The sequence below is a fragment of the Ambystoma mexicanum genome, chromosome 2q (genome assembly GCF_040938575.1).
Source record: "Ambystoma mexicanum isolate Mex_15411 chromosome 2q, UKY_AmexF1_1, whole genome shotgun sequence".
Taxonomy (NCBI): domain Eukaryota; kingdom Metazoa; phylum Chordata; class Amphibia; order Caudata; family Ambystomatidae; genus Ambystoma; species Ambystoma mexicanum.
In genome coordinates this window covers 646,421,096-646,448,043 of record NC_090924.1, presented here as the reverse complement: position 1 = coordinate 646,448,043, position 26,948 = coordinate 646,421,096, and the positions used below count along the sequence as shown (strand labels likewise).

The 26,948-nt window shown below is 46.7% G+C and overlaps 1 protein-coding gene across 2 annotated transcripts in view; it reads left to right on the top strand.

Annotated features, from left to right (window-relative positions):
* The window catches only part of MRTFB (myocardin related transcription factor B), a 498,019-nt gene that overhangs the window by 408,643 nt on the left and 62,428 nt on the right, over positions 1-26,948 (top strand). The window contains exons 12-13 of one of the 2 annotated variants that reach the window (XM_069647827.1): positions 16,291-16,449; positions 21,776-21,910. In XM_069647827.1, coding sequence (XP_069503928.1) covers positions 16,291-16,449; positions 21,776-21,910 — 294 coding nt within the window. The remainder of the gene's footprint in view (positions 1-16,290; positions 16,450-21,775; positions 21,911-26,948) is intronic. The other variant, XM_069647828.1, reaches the window with a different exon arrangement.

Below are 26,948 nucleotides of genomic sequence, written 5' to 3'. Positions count from 1 at the left end.
CCAGAACTTCTCCAGCATGGGGTCTGGCATGGATTCACATGCTCATGAATATTCCCCGTTGTCAGGCTGGGAATCCTCGGTAAAGAAAAAATTTGTATCAGTTTAGTTTCTGATCTCTTGCTTAGTAATAACCAATCGCTGGTCTCTGGGTCATACTGCCCCCAGCCAATGACTGCCCTCTCCTTAAGCTCCGCCACTGGCAGCCATCCTCAGATTTCTACCGCACATTCAAGTGTTGGGAGTCATCCTGCTATAGCTCTCGAGCTTTTACTGCGTTTTGAGTTTTTTCAAGGAGTTTAATCTCATTTTTTTCGCTCAATCGAGCCTCAAGCTCTACTGTTTCTACTCCCGATCAACGGGGAACCGTTCTGGAATTTTCTACGCCCCTCAAGGGCGAAGTCTTCGTCAAGTTACGCTTTTTGGAGGATTCCAGAAGATCTGAGGCCTACCTCGTGGACAATGGCCCAGGACAAGGGAAGCTCAACACCCGGATCCAAGCTGTTCAGGAACTGCCCCTAGATGCAGATTACAGAATGTTTTCAAGGAGGATGAGCATTTGAGATGTCTCTACTGCCTTCACGCGGAAAAGGACTGTGCGTTTTGCAAGAACCTGTCGGAATGGACTATGACGACGGGGGTCCAACAGAAGGCAAAGCACAGCGAGTCCGTGGGCACCGGGCGCGCCGAAGGGTGGGGCTCCTCGGCTGCCAGGCAGGGCACACTTTCACCAACGCCATCAACCATGAGCCAACGCTCTGGCTCGGGGAAGAGAAAATCTGAACCCGGCTAAGCTTCTGGGGAGGCCCCGGTCGATCTCGAAGGGATCAGCCGAGGGGGAGCGAGGCAGTGACCCCCCCCCCCAAGGTGAAGGCCTCAAGCGCGCCCAATGTGGTGAAGGCCTTGATTCACCCAGTGAAGGTCTCTATTGAGGTAGTCAGGCTAACCCAGTGGAGGCGACCTCGGGGCCCAGAGGTTTCCTGCCGCCACGGAGGGAATCCTCTTTTCAGCCCATCGATAAGACCCCCGTGAAGGCCCCGGTGGAAAAAGAGGGGGGGGGGCGGTGGCCGTCACGGACAGAGCCTCTGAGGAGGAGCTGGTTGAAGTCTTGAAGGGCCTCAACAAGAGGTTTGAGGAGGTCCAGTCCCACGGGGGGAACCCCGAGGAGGCAGACAAATAGACGGTGGCACCGACGAGACTCCCGTGGAGGAGGAGCAACCATCGTGCCCGTCGCAGCCCCTGCCCTAGCTTCAGGACAACTCAGTAGATATTTTGATGGCAATCCAAACCTTATGTACAGAGATAAGGACAAGATTGCCCCTCACCCCAACAGAGGACCCAGCAGAACCGGTCCTGTCGGGAATCCCTCCAAACCAGCGGAGGAGAGTTCACCCCCCCCGCCCCGCCTTTCCAGCCCTCGCGGCCCGCTCAGCCTTCATCTCCTTCCCCTGATCCTAGGGACGACACGGGAACGGATACGGCCACGACTGGGACGGATGACGGGATGGGCCTTCCATCACCACCCCCTTGGGCCTCCCTTCCCGACGAAATTGGCTCCTTCCACGCCATGATTGCCCAGGCATCCATGCTTTTTCAGCTCTGCCCTGAGGAACAGGAGAAGGAAGGTTTCCTCTATCAGCGGCGCAAGGCCAAGAGGAAGACGGTCATCGCGGTACCATTGATTGACGATATCTGTGAAGAGGGTCTTGCTCTGCTGAAGAACCCGTCCACGATGCCTGCCAAGAGGGATTGGTACGAGAAGAAGTACCGGGTCCCCGATTCCTCACCTTTGTGCCTTAGGGCACAGCCGACCCCGGATTCGATCGTCTCGCCGGCGGCCAAGAAGAAGGTGGCGGGGGCATCATCCTCAAATTCAACCTCCCCACCTGACAGCGAGGGAAAGAAGCTGGACGCCGTAGGACGACAAGTCATCTCGTCTGCGGCGACGACAATTAAGGCGGCCAACGCCCTAGCGATTGTGGCCCGCTACGACAGGGAGCTGTGGTACAAGATCACTCCCCTGCTGGACTTCCTACTGGACGACAAGAGGTCGGAGAACCTGGAGATCCTACAGGAAGGTGAGGTGGCGTCGGACCACACCATAACGGTGGCCACGGATATCGCTAAGACCGGATTCCGCCAGTTGGGCAACAGTGTTTGCCTTCGACGGCGGGGATGGCTCAAGGCAACTGATTTCCGCCAGGACGTACAAACCAGAGTTTTGGACATGCCCTTCGACGGGAACAACATGTTTGGAAAAACAGTGGATGAGTCACTTCAGGCCATCAAGACTGACACAGAGACGGCTCGGGCCTTGGGAGTGTTGCAGCAACGACGGCCGCCCTTTCGGAACGCCGGAGGCAGACAGGGTGCCTCCAAGGGATCCGGTGGTGGCTCCTTGACGTACCGCCAGGCGGCCCGCGCCTCGTCGCAGGAGGCCTGCAGAGGATGCGGCAATTCAGGAGGATCTTGTCGTCACCAAGGAGGCCAAGGCGGCAAGGCCACCTCCAAGCATGACTGAACAAGCTGTGGTGTCGGGCCCCCACCGGAGCACCCTGGTGGGAGGCCGGCTGGCGAAGTTCATCAGCGTGTGGGAGTCCATCTCCACCGAACGTTGGGTGCTGGATGCCCTGGCCCACGGGCACACTCTTGAATTTCAAAGAAAGTGCCCCCGCATTCCTCCCGTGGCCAGGAAGGAAAATCGCATCCCTCAACTGCTGTTAGAAGTAAGGGCGATGCTCAAGAAGGGTGCCATCGAGCTAGTCCCGAAGAGGCTCTGGGGCTCTGGCGTATACTCAAGGTACTTCCTCGTCAAAAAGAAGACAGGCGGTTGGCGCCCCATCCTGGACCTGCGACGGCTAAACAAATACATCAAGGCACAAAAGTTCAGGATGGTCCCCCTCCACCCTCCAGCACGTGCTGGGACAGCAGGAGGAGGGCGACTTCCTATCGTCGCTGGACTTGGAGGATGCTTACTTCCACATCCCCATTCTAAAAGGACACCAAAGGTTTCTCAGATTCGTAGTCCAAGGGCGGCACTACCAATTCAAGGCCCTGCATTCGGGCTGAAGTCGGCACCCATGGTGTTTACCAAGTGCCTCGCACCAGTGGTGGTGCGGCTGCGCCTGTGGGGATCCACATCTACCCCTACCTGGACGATTGGCTCATCTGTGCAAGGACAAGAGAACTCGCCGTCGAACACACAGCAGAGACCGTCCAACTTCTCACGGATCTGGGCTTCTCCATCAACTACTCGAAATCCCACCTGGTCCTGTCACAGGTCGCACTGTTTCTGGGAGCCAAGCTCGAAACAGTGGCGCAATTGGCCTCGTCGTCGGAGGAGAGGACGAAGGCCATCTCGGGCAAGGTGCAGCGCCTGCTGGCCACAGGCGTGGCCAGGGTGAGATCCATCAAGTCCCTGCTCGGAATGATGTCCTCATGCATCTACCTGATGCGCCTGTGCAGGCTACAGATGCGTCCTCTATAAGAGTTCCTCGACGCCTTTTGGATACAAGCGACGCGTAGCTTCGAAGACAGGATCCCGCTCAACAAGGTTTTCCGCCAAGCGATTCGATGGTGGGGCACCCGCGCGCATCTCGCGGCGGGCAAGGACTTTCAGACCCCGGTACATCAGGAGTCGGTGACGACAGATGCCTCCCTGGAGGGATGGGGAGCACACACCGGAGATCTGCACGCGAGAGGCCTTTGGCTCCCAGAGGAGAGGTCACTCCACATCAACATCCTGGAACTCCGAGCAGTGTTCTGGGCCTTGAGGTCGATTCTCCCGTCCCTCAAGGGCAAGGTGGTGAGAATCTTCACCGACAACACCACCACGATGTTCTACATCTGGAAGCAGGCAGGCACCAGATCCCCAGCCCTGTCCAAGGAGGCCCAGGATCTGTGGCACTGGGCCGTCCCTCAGGGGATGTTTCTGGTGCCCTTCCATCTAGCAGGAACAAAGAACGTCATTGCCGACTCACTCAGCAGGGAGCTGCGCTTGTGCTACGAGTGGGAGCTGCATCAGGATCAAGTGGATCGACTTTTCCAACGATGGGGCAAACCCCAGATCGACCTGTTTTCAACGGTGATGAACTCCAAGTGCCAGCGGTTCGCCAGCAGGTTTCCCCAGCCGAGGAGCATGGGCGATGCTTTTTCGTTCCCCTGGGACGGCCTGTTCCTGTATGCGTTCCCTCCGTTGCCGCTCCGACTCATCAACCATCTCAAGAGGTCCCGGTGCAGGATGATCCTCGTCGCACCGGTGTGGCCGAGACAGATCTGGTTCCCGGACCTTCTGGACTTGTCAGCGTCCCCATCAGTCAGGCTGTCGACGGACGGAGATCTTCTCTCCAGAAAAGGAGGCGTCATCCTGCATCACAACCCGGAGTCGCTGAACTTGCAGGCCTGGCTCCTGCAGCACTAGAGTTTGGAGGATACGATATCCCGGCAGACTGCAAGGAGGTGCTTGCAAAGGCCAAGGCATCCTCAACTCTAAAGTGCTAAGGACACAAGTGGAAGAGGTTCTGTCTGGTGCCGTGCACAGAAGATTAACCCTCTGCGAATTACGGCCCCTCAAGTGCTGCCGTACCTGCTATCGCTGGCCAAGGAGGGACTAGCTCACGCTTCCATCTCAAGATCCATCTTGCAGCGATTTCCTGTTACACCAGAACTTCGGGACGGTCATCCCTGTGGTCTCATCGCCTGGTGGAGAAATTTATGAAAGGACTCTTCCGAACGTTCCCGCTGGTGAAGGCTCCGGCCCCAGGCGTGGGAGCACAAAGTAGTGCTGACCAGGCTCATGGGGCCGCCATTCGAGCCTCTGCATTCTGCACCTTTGAAATTTCTGTCGTGGAAAACAGCGTTCCTTGTGGCCATCACCTCCGCACGACGAGTGGGAGAGATCCAGGCCCTATCCTGCAAGCCTCCATGCTTGACTTTCCACGAGATAAGGGTGGTGCTGAGGATGCACCCCTCCTTCATGCCCAAGGTGCCGTTGGACTTCCACCTCAACGAGCCCTTGGTGTTGCCAGTTTTCTTCCTGTCACCTTCGTCGCCGGCCGAGAGGACTTTGCACTTGCTGGATGTAGCTAGAGCGCTTAAGTTCTACGTGGACCACATGAAGAGTTTTCGGAAGACATCACAGCTTTTTGTGGACCTGTGAATCAAGGGAAGGCCCTCTCGAAGGCTTCCATTTCCAGATGGCTCTTCAGCTGCATCATGCACTGTCATCGGTTGGCAAACCGACCGTTGCCAGGCCGTCCGAGAGCCCATTCGACCAGAGCGATCGCTGCTACTAAGGCGTTCTTGTCTGGTGTGCCCCTGCTGGACATCTGCACGGCTGCTACATGGAGGTCGACGCACACCTTCACGAAATTCTACTGCGTCGACCGGGATTCCAGGGAGGAGTCCAGAGTCGGCCAAGCAGTGCTGCGCAACCTGTTCACCTGAAGGTGGGCCTGGTGCGGAGGTATGAGTTGCTTAATGTTGAGTTTATGTAATGCTTAATGTTGAGCCTTGCCACCTCCCGTGGTTGTGCATGTGTGTACTGCTATGTATTCTTATATTCATGAGCATGTAAATCCATGCCAGACCCCATGCTGGAGAAGGAACAAGTTACTTACCTGTAACTGTTGTTCTCCAGCATGGGTCGGGTATGGATTCACATGATAACCCTCTCTCCTACCCCTCTGCGGCTCTTCACTTGGTCATACTGCCACTTTACATGCTACCAAATCTGAGGATGGCTGCCAGGGGCGGGGCTTAGGGAGAGGGCAGTCATTGACCAGTGATTGGTTACTACTAAGAAAGACAGATCAGAAACGAAACTGATACTGATTGTTTCTTTACCGAGGATTCCCAGCCTGACGACTGGGAATGTTCATGAGCATGTGAATCCATGCCAGACCCATGCTGGAGAACAACAGTTACAGGTAAGTAACATGTTCCATCTGGATAACCGAGCTTCCTAGTGTTGTGCTGTGTTTCCCAGCCTTGGGCTATGCGGCTTAACCTCGGTTATCTGGCGTTGCATTAAGCACAAGAGTCCTAGTACTAGAAGCTACGGAGGGGGTCGGGGGGTGTTAATGAAGCACTCTAGTTACTGGGGTACCCAAGAACAGTGTTTTCACTCCTCACCCCAACCCTCAAGTCACATTTTCTTCACCCAATCTTTTTTTTAAACAAATTCTGCAGCTCTCTTTCTCAAACTAAGCTTTCTAATGTGTTCTTCTTCCCTGTTTCTCTTTGTCCCCAGCTGACGATAAAAACCTATTTCAGACGGTCAGTGATACCACTTTTTCCTTGCAGATAATGGCAAATGTTACCCCCCTAGTGTATGTTATGAGGATATTGCAAGACACCAAGTATTTCTTGCTCAAATACAGGAGGAACATGGCCAAATGCTTCCATGCGCTCACTATGTCACTGGTTCCCTCGCAAGCAGTCCATCCATCCTCCTCAGGGATGTGAAAGTCACATTGTTTAAAAGCAGCACAAAAGGCTGCTGTAACATCAGCATAGGGAGCTTAAGTGTACGTTTGTTTGCAAGACACAGGGCCATATCCTAAAGCAAATACCATCCTATGTGTACCCTCTGAACTCTACTGCCTGACCTCCTCAGAGCAACCCGCATTCTTGCTGGCATCGGGAAGTACCAGCAGGAGCCCCATAAATTCCACCACCAATTAGAGCAGTAACAGCTCATTTAATCCTGAGAGTTATTGTGCTTTCAGCTGTTGGTACTGAAATACCAAAAACGATTAGAGTGTACTTGCATGAAGGGGGTGTATTGTGGTCGCGTGTGGTGAGGCCTACTGCGCAGGTGGAGGAGAGCTATTCGCGCACTCCTTGAATCCCCTTCAGCACTCTGTAATGAGTGCAAATTTCCACCCAGTAGCCACTGTGGCTACTGCCTTTTGGTACCTGTGGTAAACTTGGTCCTCACTAGCAGAAGCCTGGGTTACTGCCGGCTGTGGCTAAGGCCTAGCCATGGCGCAGCGAGGAAGGGCAGGCTTCGTTCAGAAATTCCAGGGGCTCTGTCATGCATACGAATTGTAGGTGTTCCCCGACTAATCCATAGTATCTTGCGACACACATGAGTTTGGCACCACTAGTTTAATGTGTGCCCTGGTTTTCTGTAATACATAAAGAGAACTAGTTTTTTTTTTATTTTTATTTTTTTATTTTATTATTAAGTTTATTGAATTTTATAGGAAACATACAAGCAACAAACGTATCAGCATTGTAATCGTAGAACTCATTGCATAGAATCCACACCCCATATCCATCCCCAACCTTCACAGAATCTAAAAAGCAAAACATGCCAACTTATTATCACATGTCATCCAAAAACCCACCCCACATATCATCAAACAATTTCAACTTTTTGTTCCTGCAAAGGATAACCTTCTCAATTCTGGCCACTTGCCTCAAGTCCTCCACCCATTCTGAATAGGTCGGTCTCTCATCACATTTCCATTTTCTCAAAACAATTTTTTTCGCAGAATTTGTAGCCCTAAAAAACCAGCATTTCTGTGGATAAGTGAGATCTTCCACTTTATCATCCTCACCCAAGATGATAGTGTTATAATCAAAATCCTCTTGCAGTAATAGAACCTCATTAATCTTTTCAGTGACACTCCTCCAAAATGTCCTCAGTTCATAACAGTCCCAGATCAAGTGTTCAAAGGAGCCGACATCATGCTTACACCTCCAACAGGACTCTGAGTCAATCATCCCTCTCGCATAAAGTCTCTGGGGAGTCCAAAACACTCTATTAAGAATTTTGATTTGGCGGCATTGTTCTCCAAGATTAATGGATGTCAGAGTTACGTTTTTACAAAGAAACCTCCACCTCTCCACAGTCATATCAGAGCCAAGGACCTCAGACCACTTAGTTAACAACCCCTCTGCTGGCGTGTACTGTTGGCTCAGATCTCTATATACTTTGGACGCCATACCACCTAATGTCTTATATTCAGGTAGCCATAACTGCCAACCACCGCCATCAACAGGTCTCTGGTTCCGCAGCAAACCTCTCAATTTTCTGTATTCACCCACTGTACAGTCTCTGAGATCTTTAATTTGTGAAAGTCTTCTATAGCTGATCCATTTGCCGTCTTCCATCAGATCACTCAACCATAGTACACCACTCAGGAGCCAGTTCAACCACAATAGCGGCCTCCCATTCAGCAAAATACCTGGATTCAACCAGATAGGAATGTAATCATTATCACATACCTTACGCTTACTTTTCTTCCATAGTTCCCTCCAACAAGTTCTCAGGAATCTTGTCGGCGGAAATGAGCGATAACCAGATCCATCCACCGTGGACAGTATGGCCCTAGGCGGCAACGGAGAAGAACTACTTGATTCTGCCAGCGTCCAAACATCCTCCGAATCTTCAATAAATGGAACCAGATGCCTGGCTCCAAAGGCCAAATGATAATTCTCAAAGTCAGGAACCCCCAAACCTCCACAGTCTTGGGGCAGCTGCAATTTCCACAAGCTGAGGCGTGGCTGTTTGTTCTCCCAGAGAAAAGACTGGATTAAACTCTCAATTTTCCGCCAATGGCCCTTCTTTACGTCCAGGGGAAGCACACTGAGCACATAGTTGATTTGCGGTGTTGATGTCATTTTGATGGCATTCACTCTCCCCCAGAGACTCAATTTAAGTGCATTCCATCTCTTCAGGTCCACCTCCAAAGATTGAATCACATGTGTAATATTGACATCCATTATTTTCGAGACATCATTCGTTAGCCAAATCCCAAGGTATCTCATCTTATTCGGACACCACTTAAAGGGAAAACCCTGCATCTTCAAAACAGTGCAAGTGGTTGATGCCGGCAGCGCTTCCGACTTGGTCCAATTGATCTTGTATCCAGAAACCTTGTTGAACACATCGATCAACTCCATCAGCACAGGAATGGAGCTCTCCACATTCTGAACCACCACCAGCATGTCATCCGCATACAACCAAACTTTCTGGGAGGCTGCACCAAAGTGTACGCCCTCAATTCTATCCTCTTCTCTTATCCTCACAGCCAGCAATTCCATGGCGATCACAAACAGAATTGGCGACAGTGGACAGCCTTGCCTCGTCCCTCTCCCGAGTTCAAAAATGCCAGAGTCCATGCCATTAGTCCGAACACAAGCAGTCGGCCGGGAATACAGCAGTCTTATCCATCCGATCATGGTATCTCCAAAACCAAAGCCTTTCAATGTACTTAAAAGATATGTCCATTCAATACGGTCGAAAGCTTTCTCAGCATCCAAGGACAACGTCACCACATCATTATGGTGTTCTTTGCTTTCATACAGTGTCAGCAACAATCTTCTCACATTTTCTGAAACATGTCTGCCTTTTACAAATCCAGATTGGCCTACATCTATGATATCCATCAGCGCATTCTCAATCCTCAAAGCTAACGCCATGGCGAAAATCTTGTTGTCCGTGTTCAATAAACTGATCGGCCTATAGCTGCCAGTTTTCACTGGTGATCGTCCCTCCTTCAGAAAAACGGAGATTGAAGCATGTCTTGTTGAACTTGGAAGGCACCCATTCCTCAAAGAGGCGCGCAGCATCTCTAGCATCAAAGCAAACACCTCTTCTGGGAAAATTTTGAAAAGTTCAGCTGGTAGCCCATCTGGGCCTGGACACTTCCCAGAATTCAGCGCATAAGCTGCCAACCTGAGATCCTCCACGTTCAAATCTCTTTCCATACACTCCAAGGATTCCAAACTCACTTTCTTCAGATGGCAGTCATCAATGAATTGACCAATTGTACGCTCAGATAAGTTGATCTCTGAAGAGTACAGGGTTTTATAATACGACTGAAATGCTGCATTAATCTCCACAAGGTCAAAAGTCACCAACCCATCCTGTCTTTCCACTGCATTGACAGATCTGCCACTGTCCATAACCCTCAACCGATGTGCCAGAAGTCGATCACATTTTTCTCCTTTTTCATAGTAGTTGCTTTTGGTTCTAAAAAGCAACCACTCAGCCTTCGAAGAATACAAATCTTCCAATCGTCTCCTTTTCTGCTTCAATATTTTAATAGTCTCATCTGAAAAGTTTTGCATATTATTTCTCTCAAGATCCTGAATGTCCACAATAAGCTTTTTCACTTCTGCATCTCTCATTTTTTTCTTTTTGCTGGACAAACCAATCAACAATCCTCGCATATATGATTTGAAGGCTTCCCACACAAACTCCACCCTGACTTCACCAGTCCAATTGACAGATATAAAGAATCTCGCTTCTTGAACAATTTTTGTCCACAATTTCATCGTCGTCCAAGAGGGAGACATTCATCCGCCAGGTGTTAGACCTAGGAACCGGGAAGGTCAATCGCAAGTCTATGGAGATTGGAGCATGGTCCGAAACAAGTAGTGATCCGATGTTACCCCTTTGGAATGATTGTGTACAGAGGCCAGAGGTCATAAAGAGGTCAATTCTCGAATAAGCATTATGCCTTGCAGAGAAGAAAGTATATTGTCTCATAGAAGGGTTTTGCAATCTCCAAACATCTGTGAGGTTCCATTCATCAATTAGTCTCTTTAATGCTGGTCTTTTCAGAGCGTTGGCATTGTCCACACCCCCACACTTTTATCAAGTCCAGGTTCTAAAACCACATTGAAGTCCCCTCCCAAAATCACATTAATCGCATTTACATTCTGCAACATTTGCGTTAAAGCTACAAAAAAACTACCATCACCCCCATTCGGAGCATATATATTGCAGAAACAATACTGAGCATCCTGAATATGTGCAGTGACACATACTATCCTTCCATCCCCATCCTTCACACACTTCACCCCAGTGATCTGGAGATTCTTCCTAAAAAGAATACACACACCCCTAGAACCAGTAGTGAACGATGAACCATAAACATCACCAACCCACTCCTTTTTCCACTTATCTATATCCGCATATAACAAATGAGTCTCCTGAAGCATCGCGACATCCACCCCCATCTCCCCTAGTTTACTCAAAATCACCTTCCTCTTGACAGCACAATGTGCACCATTCACATTCCAAGATACCACTCTGAAATTCCTCTGATAAGTGTAAGACATTGCTAGATCCCGTTTCCCAATCCTTGCAATGAATTCACAAGACACAATACTACCTAAACCTATAGTCAAGTAAAGAAATAAAATAAAAAATAAAAAAAACACACTCCTGGGCTTGAACCACCCAACCATCCAGAACATCCCTTCCAGCTACACGCTGAAAGGTATTACCCCCCTCCCTCCCTTAGGTCAGCCTATAGAAAGCCCATAAAGGGTGTCACAGACCACATTTGGTCAAATTCAAATGAAGTTGAAAATACAATTTGGTCTAAAGGAATTCCCACAACTCTCCAGCAAATGAAAGCACAAGTAAGAGCATTCCTGAATAGATGCAACATCCCCTACTCAAAAACGCTAAATACCACACCATGTGTCAATCGCATGCCTAGACAAAACCTGAATTCTCTTATTATAACCATCAACGAATCACACTAATCCACCTACCATCACAACCATCAGTGTAAACATCACAAATCCCAACTACTGCGGGCATGCTGAGCAATTGAGCGTGAATCATCACTAGAAAGTGTGAGCAAGTGTACAGAGAGTTGCAAAATACCTCTGTCCCTGCACCCTACCAAATGAGATTAGAAGCCAGATACAGCATTAAACTTTTCCATGGCATTCACACACCAATCCATGACTATCCCGGTGGCCTTACCACTCACCTTGCCAAGCATAAAAATCAGAATCTCCGGTATTTCCTGGACACTACATTCCCCCATGTGACTTCCATGGCACAAAACTGCAACCCCCACCGTGTTAATCCAAATGTACTGTATAACTGGGCACTCCAGATATAACGTGTTGGCACATCACTCATTGCGCTTTGAGAATGGAATCAAACCCTCTCCAACGTAAGCATTACTGCAAAAAAAAAACCTAATAGAAAATTCTGTCTGTGATTTGGTAAGTAGACAGAGGTGCACAATCATATCTTAACCATAGGCCTCGTCAGTGTTCACATTAGATGACAGCACTATTACATTCTCACAGCACGAAAGGAAACGTACCCATGCAAAGTAAAAGGTGTAGACTACAGTGGAACCCCAGGTACCCAATAGTGACAACTCTCACCTTCTTTATGCAGTGATGGTAATGGCATACAGTTGGCTTCGTTATTACAGTACAAGTACATGTCAAATATACCCCACTCAGCATGTCAGGGGTGTGCAACCAGGACAAGAACAACTGTTACATATGCAGGGGATTTGCATTGGGCAGCATACTCGCAAACGTGGCATTCCTTCATCGAATTCTGGCTATGGAAACACATTACAATGTGATCAACGTACCACAGCAGTCCGGGATAAAGCCGTGCAAAGAGCATTCCCCTCCCCTCAGCCACAACACATGCACCCCAGCCTCTACACCCACTGTGCCCCCCAAACACCTGAGCATGCAGCAAGGCAAATTGCCCGGAACACGCGTGCTGCGGCCCCAAAGGAGAACGCGCCACTACGCCTTACCTCAAATGTGCATCAACAGTGGCCGGTCACACGCATCCACCAATCCAACACACCACTGCCGGCAAGACTCCGAAGGGTGTTGCACGGCCGACATTTCCGGACAGCACGACACCTCCCGCACTCCGTCCAAACAAAAACAAGCACCATCACCTATAAAAAATCTATAGAGCGCGTACTGCCGTAGAGTAAAGCACCCATTATCCGAGCCCACATCAAACCTACGCTCGAGCGAAAAACCGTTACAGCATATTTGAAACATTAATAACGCTCTGATACCTAAACAAACCAATTCCCATCTAATAAATTCAGGAAAAAATGAAAAGTAACCTTACATCTTCACAGCTTCATACATCATGCATCACATCAATCTGCAATACTATTATCCAAGTTTAAGCCCCCAGCCCTCAGCCACTTTTCAGCTTCAACTGGATCCTCTGTGGTTTTGACACCTGATCCAAAAAATATCTTCAGTGTCGCTGGTTTCACCAGCAGAGTTTTAATCCCCTTTTCTTGTGCCAAAGCTTTTGCACTTTTGAACGCCTTCCTCATTTCCACTATTTCCTTAGGGAAATCTGGATAGATCGCCAATTGATCTCCATTTAGCAGAAGTTTTCCTTTTTCTCTCGCAGCCTTTAAAATCCTTTCCTTTGCACTCACTCTGGACATCACCATGATGATCTGTCTTGGTTTTCCGGCCTGGACCAGCTTACCAGCTCTAAAGGAGTAATCCATGTCCATTTCTTTTAGGATGTTGTTACCCAAAGTTGCCTCCAGTACTCCTCTGACTCTGTGATCGAGGTTTTTGTCCAAAGCAGGGTCTTCACTCACACCCAGCAAGCGCAAGTTCAAGTTCCTTTGATCAGCCTCCAACATCAGGTTCCTCCTCTTCAAATCAGAAACTTCATATCTCAACTCCTTGTAGGCCCTATAACTCCCTGCAACCTCCGTGGCCAAGGTTGTATTTTCTGCTTCCACTTTGGTGACTCTATTCTCCAGGCGACCGACTTGAAAGGACAATTCACTGAGGGTAAACTTCATTTCCTTCACATCCTGGGCAATCTGGAGAAGCAGTGCATACATGTCACCATTCTCTGAACTCTCACCCATCTTCTCCCCTTGTTTAGCTTTTTTGGAGTTGGGGTTGTCAGGGATCTCAATCTTCTTCTTTGATATCGGCGCAGGATTCATTTTCCTCAATTTCCAATATTATTATTATCCATAGGCTGGGAGGGAGCAGGAGCAGTTGGTTTAAGCTGCTGCCTTGTTCACCAACATTCCAGAATCATAAAGAGAACTAGTTGAAATGGCACCGAGTCGTGCGCTTTCGTGCTCCTTCCGCATTTGTCTTTCATATGAACTTGTAATCCATGTTTCATACGTGTGACATCAGCAGCTTTTAAGCCTTAGACGACACGTTCCTCAAAGCGTTTTGGTTAAAAGGGACCTTCTTCAGGAGGATCAACAACACGTGTCCATTTTGAGAGATAAGAGAAATTTGCACGAGAAAATCGACTTCAACATCAGCATGTTTGAGTGCCATGATGAGTGTATTACATCACTCGAGACTGGTGTGTATGCTTCATATTATAATGAAGGAAAGACTGATGATCACCTTTCATGCGAACTTCTTTTCTTCTCAATTTTCAATGGTTTTTGTCCTCTTGTGATTTAGACATGATGTTCATGTAACCTCTCGGGAAATGGATTTATTCCATTTGACAAATCTGCTCACAATGATACAAGCCTATTCTGTTTAACACCAGAGAGAGTTCTATGTCATTTCAGCGACGGGTGTTTTTTCAAATGATTTTTTAACGAAAATATTTTGCTGAAAAAAAGCCATCAAACAATATTTTTTTGGAGGGGGGGGTTTCCCCCCCTCACTACCCACTCTTCTATTGTTTTGTATCTATTCGCGCCCCCCCCAACCCCTGATATGCTCTTTCCCACCCCACCCCTATATTTTTCGATGCGCATAGAAACATCATATCTTACATGCTGATGTTGAAGTGTATCTTTCGAAAATATGCAGATCCCAATATCAAGCACGAATGATCTAAAATCACACATTTTTAACTGTAAATTAATACATATTAAAAAGCACTTTCTATTTACCGATTCCAGGTGGTCCCTGTGATTTTTGGCGCGTTTCTCACAAAGCCATATATTGTTTTCCAAAAAGTGTCTACGAGTGGTGTTGGAGAGTTTGTTTCTGCTGAAATTTGTTAAGTACATGAAAAGTATATTGTAGCACAGCATAGTCGTTCACCCCCATTTTTATACACACATGCTCCATTTTGAGGAATACATAAGGTTTTCTTCAGCTTAAAAAGTAATGATGTAACTGTACATGAAATGAGGAGTCTGAGTTCATATGAAAGAGAAATAAAAAGGGACCTGCTCATGGTTTGGATGTTTGTGCTGCCTCCTCAGATGCACGTGACCCTCTGTGTAGTGCGTTCTTCCGCCACGCGCCACCCATCTCAGTCGAGATGCAGAGGGTAATCTACGTCTTCCCTATTACAGCCTGCGTCACTTCCTGCAACTGCGAGTGCGAGGCTGCAAACAGCAAAGCTATAGCGGGTGCCCTTAACATTGCACTTTCTAATGACTTTCAAGGTTCTTCAGGTTCCCTGATCTTTTTATGATGACGTTGCAAATACTTGTAAAGCCCACACTAGAGGAAATGATTCTGGACCAACGTGGGTCTACTGGATCTATTTGCACCACATGAGTTTGCAACATTGGACTCTGTATGTCTCTCAAAGGAAAACCAAGGAAACCTTTCACCAGGATGTTTGCAATTTTTTTGTCAAAGTGGTAAAATGCTAGAGAACAATGTGGTTGGTATGAAAAGTATTTGTGGGATTGTCTGTTTTTCTTGCATGTGTGGGAGAATAGGGGAGATGTATACCAGTGGCAGACCAGGGGTACGCCCTTCAGTGTAATCTCATCTATGTCAGATTATTGCAATATTGTATTTTTTTAAAGCCAATTTTGCCTGGCTGATCTGAAAGGTGACCGGTAAACTACTGAACCAATGGGGCCTTCCACCATTTAATTTCTAGGCAATGCAGCATCCCAGTACACAGCCCTGAATTGAAGTAGTTACCGCCTCATTTATTTTACTTTCTATACAGAGGTTAAAGACTAGTATTAACATCTTATTAATATTATTGGTATGGTTTGTTGAAAATTGTAATCCATAAAATGGTATAGTAATTGGTATTAGATTGGCAGTAGCAAATAGCCGCTCCCTGGTATCCAGAATTGAGGAGGAGCCAGGACATGGCATTCTACAAATCTAACGTACTCATGAGATGCAAACATATCATTTTACCAATTAGGTAAGGCCTGTAGGCTTTAACCATTGTATTGTTGGGTCCTAATGTTTATCCCAAACGCATAGAGTTAAATTCACATAGATGCGTTTTTTCGGTAGCTCCTGGTAACTGTTACTGTCAAGCTAACCAGGCTCTTCTAGGCTAAACGCAGACGGTAAAGATTTCCCAACTCCCCTCAATTTTGGACCCTGCATGAAAGTTGTGAAGTAAAAAATAGATGTGAATGGAGGAACATGTTTACGTACTGAAGAGCCAAAACTCTTTTCTTAGTTGATTTCTTGTTTTTACTTATATTCAAATGTTCTAGTGAATTGGATCCACTTTATTGTAAAACTCTCGGTAACTGTGAATTTTAGCATATAAGAATGACACAGCTCTAAAACTTTCCCTGTGGTCTTCTGTAGGTCTTTCCATCGACAACCTCGAACAGTGTGTTTTCCTATCAGAGCCAACCCATTGCATCCCTTCCGCAAACTTTTATGAGCACTTTAAGCAAAAACACCCTTCCGATGAGAACCAATCAAGCTACGACTGCGCAAAACGGACCCACGCATGGTCACGAGGTAAGCATGGACGCCGTTTACATTATGCTTCAAATTAACCCCCCTGTAACTGTCCACAATTGCCACACCTTTAAAAGTGTGAGCTGTAGAGGGTTACTATGAGTGAAGTTTTGAATGCTGTTCGAACACTGCATCCCAATCCCACCACTTGTTGCTTCATGTCTTCACAAGACGTCTAATGGCAGTCCTATCATGTCTTTGTCATGCTTCCTGCCGGAGTACGCAGGCAGAGAACTAATAAGTGTTGGTCCCCATTGAATGGTACGCCCTGTATTACCCTCAGAAAATGAAGCGCTGAGATGGTCCTGTCCGACCTGAAGAATGGAGCTTGTTTGCACACAGATGTCAGTGGTGAGGACTCTCCTTGCCGAGCTATTTTACTGGCTGTTCAACAATGGGCAGGGTATCTCGAAGAATGGGTTGCAGCACGTGTATCAGCCGAGGCTATTGGACAAATGCGGCGAGGGTAATGTCCGGGTAGGGAGGATTCTCTACTTAGTCTTTAGTTTTGGAGGGAACAAGATTCCCATAGTATCGCTCCAAAACTTTAGTGGCAAGAAGGAAAACATTGTTTCAAATGTCCAAAGTGCTAAGGTAAACGCGCACCATACGTAATGCGCAACCTTGAGGTGCCCTACTGCCAAGGAGAATTTATGTATATGCTTATAATGGCCCATTCTTATGAATCCACTCTTCTCGCATCCCAGTCCAAGTCACAACCTCTAACACTCCGGCCGAAAGCGGCCGGCACCAGTAGCTTTGTCCATACTTGAGAAATGTGGAAAAACAAGACCATCTAGTCTTCCTTCCCGATCTTAGTGAGATTTTAACTTTAAGAGAATGGTCTACGGAAATGTAATAATCTGCATAAGGGTAGAAAGTACAAGTTCTCAATGGTAACTACTCCATTGGATTGAGGTTTTTAATAGGTTTGGTAAAGTAATGTTTTATGGTGATTTACATCCTTGATCGCTCCATCCTTTTTTTCCCTTCATTTCTTTTCATCTACAATTTCCCCACTCTTTATCTCTCTTTATCTCATGTCTTCTATCTATGGAAGTAGAATCGTGAAGCTGTACGTGACTGTGTGTTGGATAACTCTTGCTAAAGATTTGTTATGAATCAAAGCAAATAAAATAAAATAAAACAAAATAGATATAGAATGTAAAACCAAGTGGCTCAGGAAAGTAAGCTGCTCAAAATAAATACGTAGAAAAAGATCACTATCAAAATAAACTGTGTAAAATCTGGTTACCAGAAGCAACTCTTTGACCGTATAGAATTATTTTTTTAAAATGCGAGTAGGTTATGATGCAAGAATTTAATGGCCAAAATCACTTCTGTGTATAAAACATATATTCCAGCTGTGAATGATTGAATTCTAAACTTCAAGTCCACTTTCTTGTTAAAGTAAAGCAACAATGCACTCTGATGAGCAAATGCCCATTTTTTGAGTGCTGCAGTAGCATTTTCTTTTTATTTAAAAAAAATCCTAATTAAGGCTCCATGTTTTCCGTTTTTACTGATTTTTATACATAAATACAGACGGAAATCCTTTGTTTTTCCTTAAAGTATTTTGGGAAAAATGGAAAAAAGCGGAAACCCAGGTCTCCTGCTCAGCTCTCCCTCTTGCCATCATGTCCTCGGCTCTCCCTCTTGCCATCGTGCTCTCGGCTCTACCTCTTGCCATCGTGCCCCCGGCTCTACCTCTTGCCATCGTGTCCTCGGCTCCCCCTCTTGCCATCGTGTCCTCGGCTCCCCCTCTTGCCATCGTGTCCTCGGCTCCCCCTCTTGCCATCGTGTCCTCGGCTCTCCCTCTTGCCATCGTGTCCTCGGCTCTCCCTCTTGCCATCGTGTCCTCGGCTCTCCCTCTTGCCATCGTGTCCTCGGCTCTCCCTCTTGCCATCGTGTCCTCGGCTCCCCCTCTTGCCATCATGTCCTGCAGTCCAGTATCTGCGGAATGAAACCCAGCAGAGGAGGTTACAAAAACGGAATTTATTTGCCTTTGAAGATGTTTAAATGGGTGCAGCGTTGTTGCGCAGAGCGAAAATAACAGCAACAGCAATTTATCTTAAATATAAAAATGTACCTGGCTCTGTGAGCATACAATTAAAGGCATCACCACACTACATTTCTACGCCAGTGCAGGGAGCAGACCTCTGAACACTATGGATCTGTGGTTGTCTTTGAACACATTTGATTTCTAGTCTATCTATTGCCTAACATCATATGCTTGGTTATTACTGGTCTGACAATTTTATAAGTCTGTTTGTGGTGGGTGAACATTTCCAAAACACGCATGGCAGCCCTAATCACTTGATCAAGAATCTTTGTGCTTTGGTCAGTCCATTCAGACAGCCGGTGCCCCCTGCTTCTTCCATGTCTGTGCTTTGCGCCTCTGGAACTCTGCCAAACGAATACTTTCCAGCCTATCTTCCAGGCTGTACTATCTACCCACGAGTCTGAATCTATGTGATCATTGTGCCGCCCGTAATTGCGCCAACGAAAATAATTGCGGCACATTGTTAAGATAGATCACTTTGCCCAGGTCCCCAGGCCCGCATTGCCTTACCCGACCCCCCCACCCCGCTTACCTTTACAGCGACACACTTGCGCCGCCAACTCCCCGCAATCCATGCCGCTTCGGTTCTTCCAATTTATGTGGGTCGGAGCTGACGCTGCAGGGTGCTTTTTTAATTTTATTTCTTTTAACTTTCTTGTCCCCTTCTTAACCTAATGGTAAGCAGGGGACACTGCCCGAATCCTGTCACTGCGCCCAAGGAGAGCAGAGGACACCCCCACAACCCCTGCTCTGCTTGGGCGCAGTAGTGGGAGTCGGTAAAAAGAAATGTACCAAAGTCACCGTAACTGTCAGTTACGTGCTGACATTTTGGTACATTTCCCACGGGTCTTACTTTCTTTTTGTCACTAGTCTTTCTTCTACTTTAATTAATCAGACGGTAGCATTTCAGTCACATTTGTCAATGCTCTGACTATGCCTTTGCACTATCCTCATGTCTCAATGCATCAAGCTGAACAGCTCATGTTTCATCTGTTTCAGTAACTGCTTAACAAGTATCTCAGCCACTCTTGATTATACTTTCCTTGTATGCTTCAGGCTAATCACTGATTGCCATCCTTGAATAGTTCCCCTCGTGTCAGGGACACCTCAAACTAGCTGGGATCTACCTTACTAGCCTTTCTTTGGTCTAAGTGCTCTCAAGTTAAGGTTTTGTCCTTTCCATCAGGATTGGCCGTGCCCTGTCCCTTGTCGCCCCCTCACCCCACCCCAGCAGGAGCATGTTCCCCGCTGTGCAGCCCCACAGCTTCAGCGGCATTAAAGTAAATACAAATACAAAAGATATCTTCTGCAAGTGCTGCAATAACGTGGACCTGACTTATTGCGGCCTCCCTAGCTGTGCTGTTGCCCTCTGAAAACTCAGGCTTTTCATGATTGTGCTGCCCAAGCAAAGGTCTTCTCTCACTCTCGTGTGTGTGTCGCTCTCCACATCTGGCCCTCTGGCCCTGTACCTTTTTTCTCTCTCTTTCACTCTCCTCCCTGTCCCCTGTCTCTCTCCCATGTGTCGCTTATTTCTTTTCCTCTTTCCCAGATCTCCTCTCTTCCCTGCACGCCCCATGTGCTCTTTCTCTATTTCTTTCCCCCTTCTCTCAACAAGAAACCTCTGCCATGCACTACCCCCCCCCCACCACCACACGTACCTTCTGTTCATGAGAGGACGTGCGGGTGCAGCTGGAAGAAACTGTAATGGTCTTGTGACTGCCTAAAAGACTTTCCACTGTGGCATCTCATGCCCCTTGTAACTCCCCTAGGTAAAAATATCTCCTGTCAATATCTTTTCCTACCTCGCCCCAAAAGGTACTTTTACCTTCATGCCCCCACCGACCACAGTGCTCCAAATGTATTCTGCTGTCTGGTAGTCACACTAAAACAATGTTTTTAATCCCATTTACTCCCCTCTCCACCCTCTATTTTCAGCTCCTACTCCCAGTTAAACAGGTTTGTTAGAATGTTACCACTGCTCCACCCAGAGCCCCCTGAAATCATAATTTGCTTTCTTCCTGCCACTTAAAGATTAACAACCAAGCGAGTGCCTGGTGCAAAAAAAACGACCCTGCCTCATGAAATACCCTACCCACAACATTGCTGTGCATCTCCATAAACCCCCTAAACACCAATCCAAAAACGTCCACGGACCCCAACCTCTTAACCATTCTTTTACCCCAAACCAGGGTCGTGCTACCTGTACGCTCTGTCAACACCCTGTGCAGCCCCAAAAAAGCACGCCTTTTCAGATAATATATACTTAGGAGAGGTTAGAAATTGAAGACCCCAATACCACCATGCAGATTGAGTGACCCCTGCCATGCACAAAGAGCTGTGATCTCCCTGCGGTTCCCAATCATCAGCTGGGCAGGCCTCAACTTTCTGATGCTATGCCTCATTGTGTGTGACACCAGGGTGGACATATCCTCTGGAACAATTGCCCTTATTCACAGGAAATACAATAAATTCCCACTGTCACTGACCGAACTATTGACTGCCGGTGCATAGCATACACTTCATCCTGCATCCAACGAAGGCAGTTTGCAGAGAGATTGTAAACAGACAGAAGTGAGACAGTAGTGACTGCATAGAAACTGACTGCATATTGCCCGTGTGGCCTTCCCTTTTACTGCATGCTTGATGTATGTGCATTGCAGTGGAGCATGAGCACCTTCCAAGTTTTAACCCTCTTTCCTGAGTGTTGCCCTTCCTCTTTAGTCTTGTTTCTTGCAACCACGTGCCAGATCCTCCTCTCCGCAGAAAGATGTTTCTTATATGCAGTATTCTTTTCTTTGAGGGTGTATTAGACTAGGCCTGATGCCTTGTGCCAATTTGGGTTTTGTAAAATAACCAGAACGAAATTGACTATTGCCAAGATTGCAGTCTTCCATTATTTTATGTGCTTGTTATCAATCACCTCTACGTGCCAGAGTCTCATGTTTCAGCACACCACAGTTTCTGTATGTTTCTGTTTCCATTATCTGAAGTAGACTGTTCTGTGTCAATGCTAAGGATATTTGTCCATAGGACAAAATAATTTATCCCACAGAGTATTTGAAAACCTGATGCTGCTTTTTTCTGCAAGAGTTTGGCATTCTGAAGTGTCCTGGTCAGAAGACTCCATCTTTATGCTGGTGCAAAGGCGCTCAGAACCACCATTTTCATGTTCCCTTTGACCACGTGTAGCCACTTGTAGCCATTGAATGTTCATCCCATGTCCATCTTGCATGAATGTCTAAGTGCTTTTTGTGTTTCCCACAGCCTGGTTCATCTCCTCACTCGCAATACATTACACAGCATTCAATGTTTAGCAATCCAGCAAACAAGACAAAAGACCCTCCGCGATATGAAGAGGCCGTAAAACAGGCCCGCACCATGCAGTCATCTCATCCCGAGGTAGGCTGAAAATGCTGAGCTGATTCTGGTATTTATGTTCCTTTCACTGGTTCAATTCATTTTTGCCATTATTTCCAGAAGGGTTCTATATGGTGTGAGAAACCAGAATGTGTCTCATCCAGTAGTCCCTGGGGATCTGTCATCCAGGTTGCCAAGAAACAGACATTGCTTTTGGATCCAGTTCCTGGGGGTGGACCACTGCGAGAGGATCACCTGGGTGAGAGGTCCTCGGAGAGTGGGAGTGGGACACCGAATGGTGAGACGTGGTATCCCCTTTCTTGTAACACCTTTACCCCATCCTACCCGGTAGGATATTTAGGAAGTTTACCTCTGCTCCCCTTTTTACAACACAAACACTTTCTCACTGACAGCCCACTCTAAGCGAAAACAGACTAACACCCGATCTGTATACCTGACATGTCCCAATACAATGGTCATGAAAGGTCAGGCAATTACTGAACATCGCACACACCTGACTTCCATTACACTTCCACACACGGATAAAAGACGGAGCATGAGAGCACACACTGAGCGAGGCAAAGCACACAAGGAAACGTCAGTCCAAGATGGCAGTTTAATAAGAGGAGAAAGACAGTGAAACTGAAGGGTATTGCATGGAGGGGGAAGTACACTTGACATTTTCGAACAAGAACCATTGCTTTCATGAGTCCTCAAGATTGGAAAACATAAAACCAGGAAAACAGACCGGAGAATCCTACGTGGTGTGTCGGAGATAGCGCATCAAGAACCAAGACTGGGAGAATTACCAGCCTCTGTGGTTCTGTCCTTGGCTCCAACAACAAAGCCGCTTCAGTGAAAACACAGCCGGTGAGTTGGGGAGACCAATACAAGAGCAAGTGTTGACGCCAAGGCTGCAAGCAGCAACATTGTATGGCGAGCACTGGAATGAACATTGTTAAAACGCGCGTGATAAGAGACGCAAGTGAAGTTCAACTGCTGAGTGATTGAACTTTAAAGCAAGCTACGATACCTTTGACATTGTTCCTGAACCACGTGGGTGCTCAATCGAAGGTCTCTGTAAGGTATCCAGCTTAGAAGTAACGAAAGTAGATATGTTTGATCGGAGCCAGGCAGAGGGAGATCATTTGAAAGTGAACAAATACATGTGAATCAAAGTGGTCCTGAAACAGGTCTTCGATTTTGATGAAATAGAGAAAGTTTGGGTAAATGCACGAATCTGGTCCGAGCCCGGGGGAAGGGGGACCAATTGAGGATTTTGTGTTGAAGTGGCTCTGAGCCCGGCAGAGAGGGATCTGGGGCGAATCACAAATCACCCAAGAAGTTGTAAATGAGAATCCTGAGGAGAAAGGAACTTTTGAATGTTTGTCATTTCAGGCCATCTGAAGTAAGAGGCTTTGAATGGCAAAGAGACTTTGGTACAGAAGGCCCTGATACTGAGATTTGAGCTGCATCCTTGTTCCAGAGAAGCCAGAGACTGTGCTAAGCTCGAGTTTGCCGCCTTGTCCCATGCTGAAAACGTGGGGAAGGGAAGCCAAAGGCTTGCATATCCTGACATATTATTTCTTGCAATGTTGAACACTTTTATGTTGCTTAACATTGTTTCCCACACTGTTTGTATTTAAAAGTAAGGATTGGCAATAGGTTTATTAGTATAAGGACTTTTATTTTGTAAAGACACCACTAGGACTGCGTTATTATTATTTGATGGTCGTAGCTTGCTACCATCTTTAGATTTAGGATTAGATAGGCGTTTTTCAAACCCACTTGAAGTTCAATAAACACCCTTGAACTGTGATCACGTGTCTGTCTTACTGTTTGATACCATGCCTTCCTTACGGTGGGTTCATCTCCACAATAATTAAAGTGGACTGTGGTCATCATGGCAATTTCAACATTGCCATATCATAATTTTCATCTTTCTTATAATGGAAATATATATGTAAGTTGTGGCGGGGGGGGCTAGGGGGCAACCACAGGAGTTTGTTTCTGGGGACCCAAATCAGGCTATACCACTTTGTTCAGAAAATATCTTATGGAAATTGTCAAATCACCTGCTGGTTGGGATTCTGGGTTTGCAAAACACAGAGAAACATTGGAAAAATTCATACTGTAGTTGGAAAGTTGTTTGAAGAGTTACAAGAATAATTTTTCCTGGTCTCAGTCGTCAGTGTTTAGAACATTTTTGTGCTAAATGGGTGCAGTTATTTATGCAAAGTTGTGAAAGATGCAGAGAACTACAACATTACATGTTTTGAATTACATTGTTGCACCAACCGGCAGTAAGCAGCACAAGAAAGAGCTCTGAGAGCTAGAGAATGGAATCGGCATACCAGGTTTCTAATCCCTGCGTTGTCATTTTCACAACCTTTTGTGATTCTGGACTAATCTCCCTGTGCCTCAACCTGTACATATGTATAGTAGCATCAAAATACACCTCAAATTATCCTGCCTAGTATAGCCCTACTGACATGCTTCCATCAATCTTTTATAAGGACACCTTAGGGGCTCTGTAATCTGGTCTCAGATGGATTCCACACATCATATTCCATACAGTGTAACCTGTATGACATGCTCTCACTGAAGTAAATATTCTAGGTAAAGAGCGGTGCCGTTCTCTGATCTGGGGCTGCACTATATATTTATTTCATTCTATATGCTTTTGGATGTTCCCAAGTTCTGTTCTTGGTCCTCTCCTTTTCTATGTACTAGCCACTGTCATCTACTATTTCTTCTTTGGTCTCTGCTGTCACTTCTCTGCTCCCAGATGAATCCCAGATAGTTATCTCATTTCTATGATTTGCTTTCCAACTTCCTTTTTTCCTGTCTTCTTGCTGTCCAAGTTTGGATGTGTCCACATTTTCTCCATCTTCTAGCATAATGCTTCCCAGGCTGAGGATATTTTCTTCCAAGCTTCCCTTATTTCCGCTCCGCTCCCTCCTCCTGCTCTTTCCCATCATCCCTCTAATCTACCTTTTTTCCTTTCAGCTCATAACCTAGATATTAGGTTAGGGTATTAGATTAGCTCAACCGAGTTTCTATCCACAACTCGAACGTTGCTCGTTCTTGCCGCTTCAATCTATAACATTTGCAAAGCTCGCCCTTTCCATTCTTTCCACACTAAATTTATTATCACCTATCATTTCTCATCTCGACTACTGTTCCTCCCCCTTCATTGGTTTTCCCGGTTTACCAGCTGGCCTGCTTCCTCCCATCTACAACTTCGCGATTCACCTCTTTGGCCCATCAACTCATTCTTCCATTACATCCTCTTTCCTGACTCCCCTTCAAATCTAGTCTTATCTTCTATTTTTTTTTGCATTGCATCTAGATGTATTCATTCTTGATCCAAATTACCTTTCCACTCTCATGTCGCTTTATATAATGTCCTGCTCTTTACATTCCAAATTTAAATGTCTTCTTACGACTTCCAAGATTGGAATCTTACTTTTGTACTTTTTCACACCTTGCACCCAAATACTGGCACTCCCTGTCTTTGTTTGGCCTTCTTTCTATTTCGCTCATCTAAATTCTCATTTGCTTTCCTCTGAATGGCTAAATCTTTGTATTCCTCAGTTTTTTATACACATTTACTGATTTTTTTGTACTATTTTTTTCGACCATTGATCAACACTTTGGCGACAACGCTACATACATTTATTAAAACATGAACTATATGAAAACAAGCGAGTCTGGCATATGATACATTAAAGAAATAGTTCACTCTAAAATGTTATTGTCCCAAAAGATGGGCAATAATAAAAAAACATACATTAAACATCTTTTTAAAGCAAGTTCCTACGTAAACTTTTGAACAAACGAGGCTCAAAGCGTTTACATGGGAGCATCCATTTTGTCATTTCAGGCAGCCTCCTCTCTTCATGTTACGCTCTGCCCTGGTGGCACTAAACAAGCAGCAAAACCTCCCTACTGGGAGCTTTTGCTTACTGCAGCTAGAGCAGAGCTGAACATGGAGGTGGCTGCCTTCACTTTCATTTTACATTTTCACCCAGGGAAGCACAGAAAACTTAAAATGAAAGACAGCCATTATGAATGCTTTGACGGATGCCGGCAAAGTATTAATAATTGCCTGGACTTGCCTACAAGCAAAGGTGCAGCAATTATAAATGCAACGTTGTTGTATTTGTGATTGCCGTGGTTAGAAAACCACGGAAATCATAAATACAACAATGTTGTATTTATGATTGCGGTGGCTTGAGCTTTGAGTCTCCTGGGCTCCCCTGACGCGGGGGAACCCAGGAGACTCAAAGCGAAAGCCGACACAGTCAGAAATACAACATTGTTGTATCTGTAAATGCTGCGTTTTTTTTTCTACATTTCCCAGGCTCATCCGGCTCGGAGGAGTCCGGGAAACGTAGAAAGAAAACCGCAGCATTTATAAATACAACAACATTGTATTTATGTTTCGAGGGGATTGGGTCCTCCGACGTATTCCATATCTATGACATGTAATCACCACAGCTGTGCTGCTTCGGAAACTTTTTCGGCGTCCTGCGTCGATGCGCCGTCGTCGAGGACCTCCTTCGACGTCCGACGATGTGATAAGGACGCACGACGCCCATAGCCTCAGTTCCGTTTTTTCCGCGAACGTGTTGCTTCGTGTTTCTCGGTTTGAACGCCTCGACTCTTTGGAGTTCTGTTCTTCTCGGTTCTTCGAACCTGTTCGTTTGTGTGAATCCTTCTGAAGATGTCTTCTACTTCGTCTTCGACCCCGCGTCCGGGTTTCAAGAAGTGCGGGGAGTGTGGGTCCAAGATGTCAGTGACGGACTCGCACAACGCCTGCCTCTGGTGCCTCGGGGAGGCCCACGACACGGATGACTATCGACTGGCAGTCGCTCACGTCCAAAGCCTTACGCAAACGTAAGAAGAAGTTGTCAGTAGGTCGGATGTCCAAGCCCCGGAAGTCGAAGTCTGCGGGGCTTTCGACGGATGATTCGAGGGGTGACTCTCCGTGTCATCGTCGGAAGTCTCGTGGGTCTCCTTCTAGGAGTCGGTCTCGCCACTCCTCTGCCTCTTCGAGGCATTCTCGGAAGCGCCG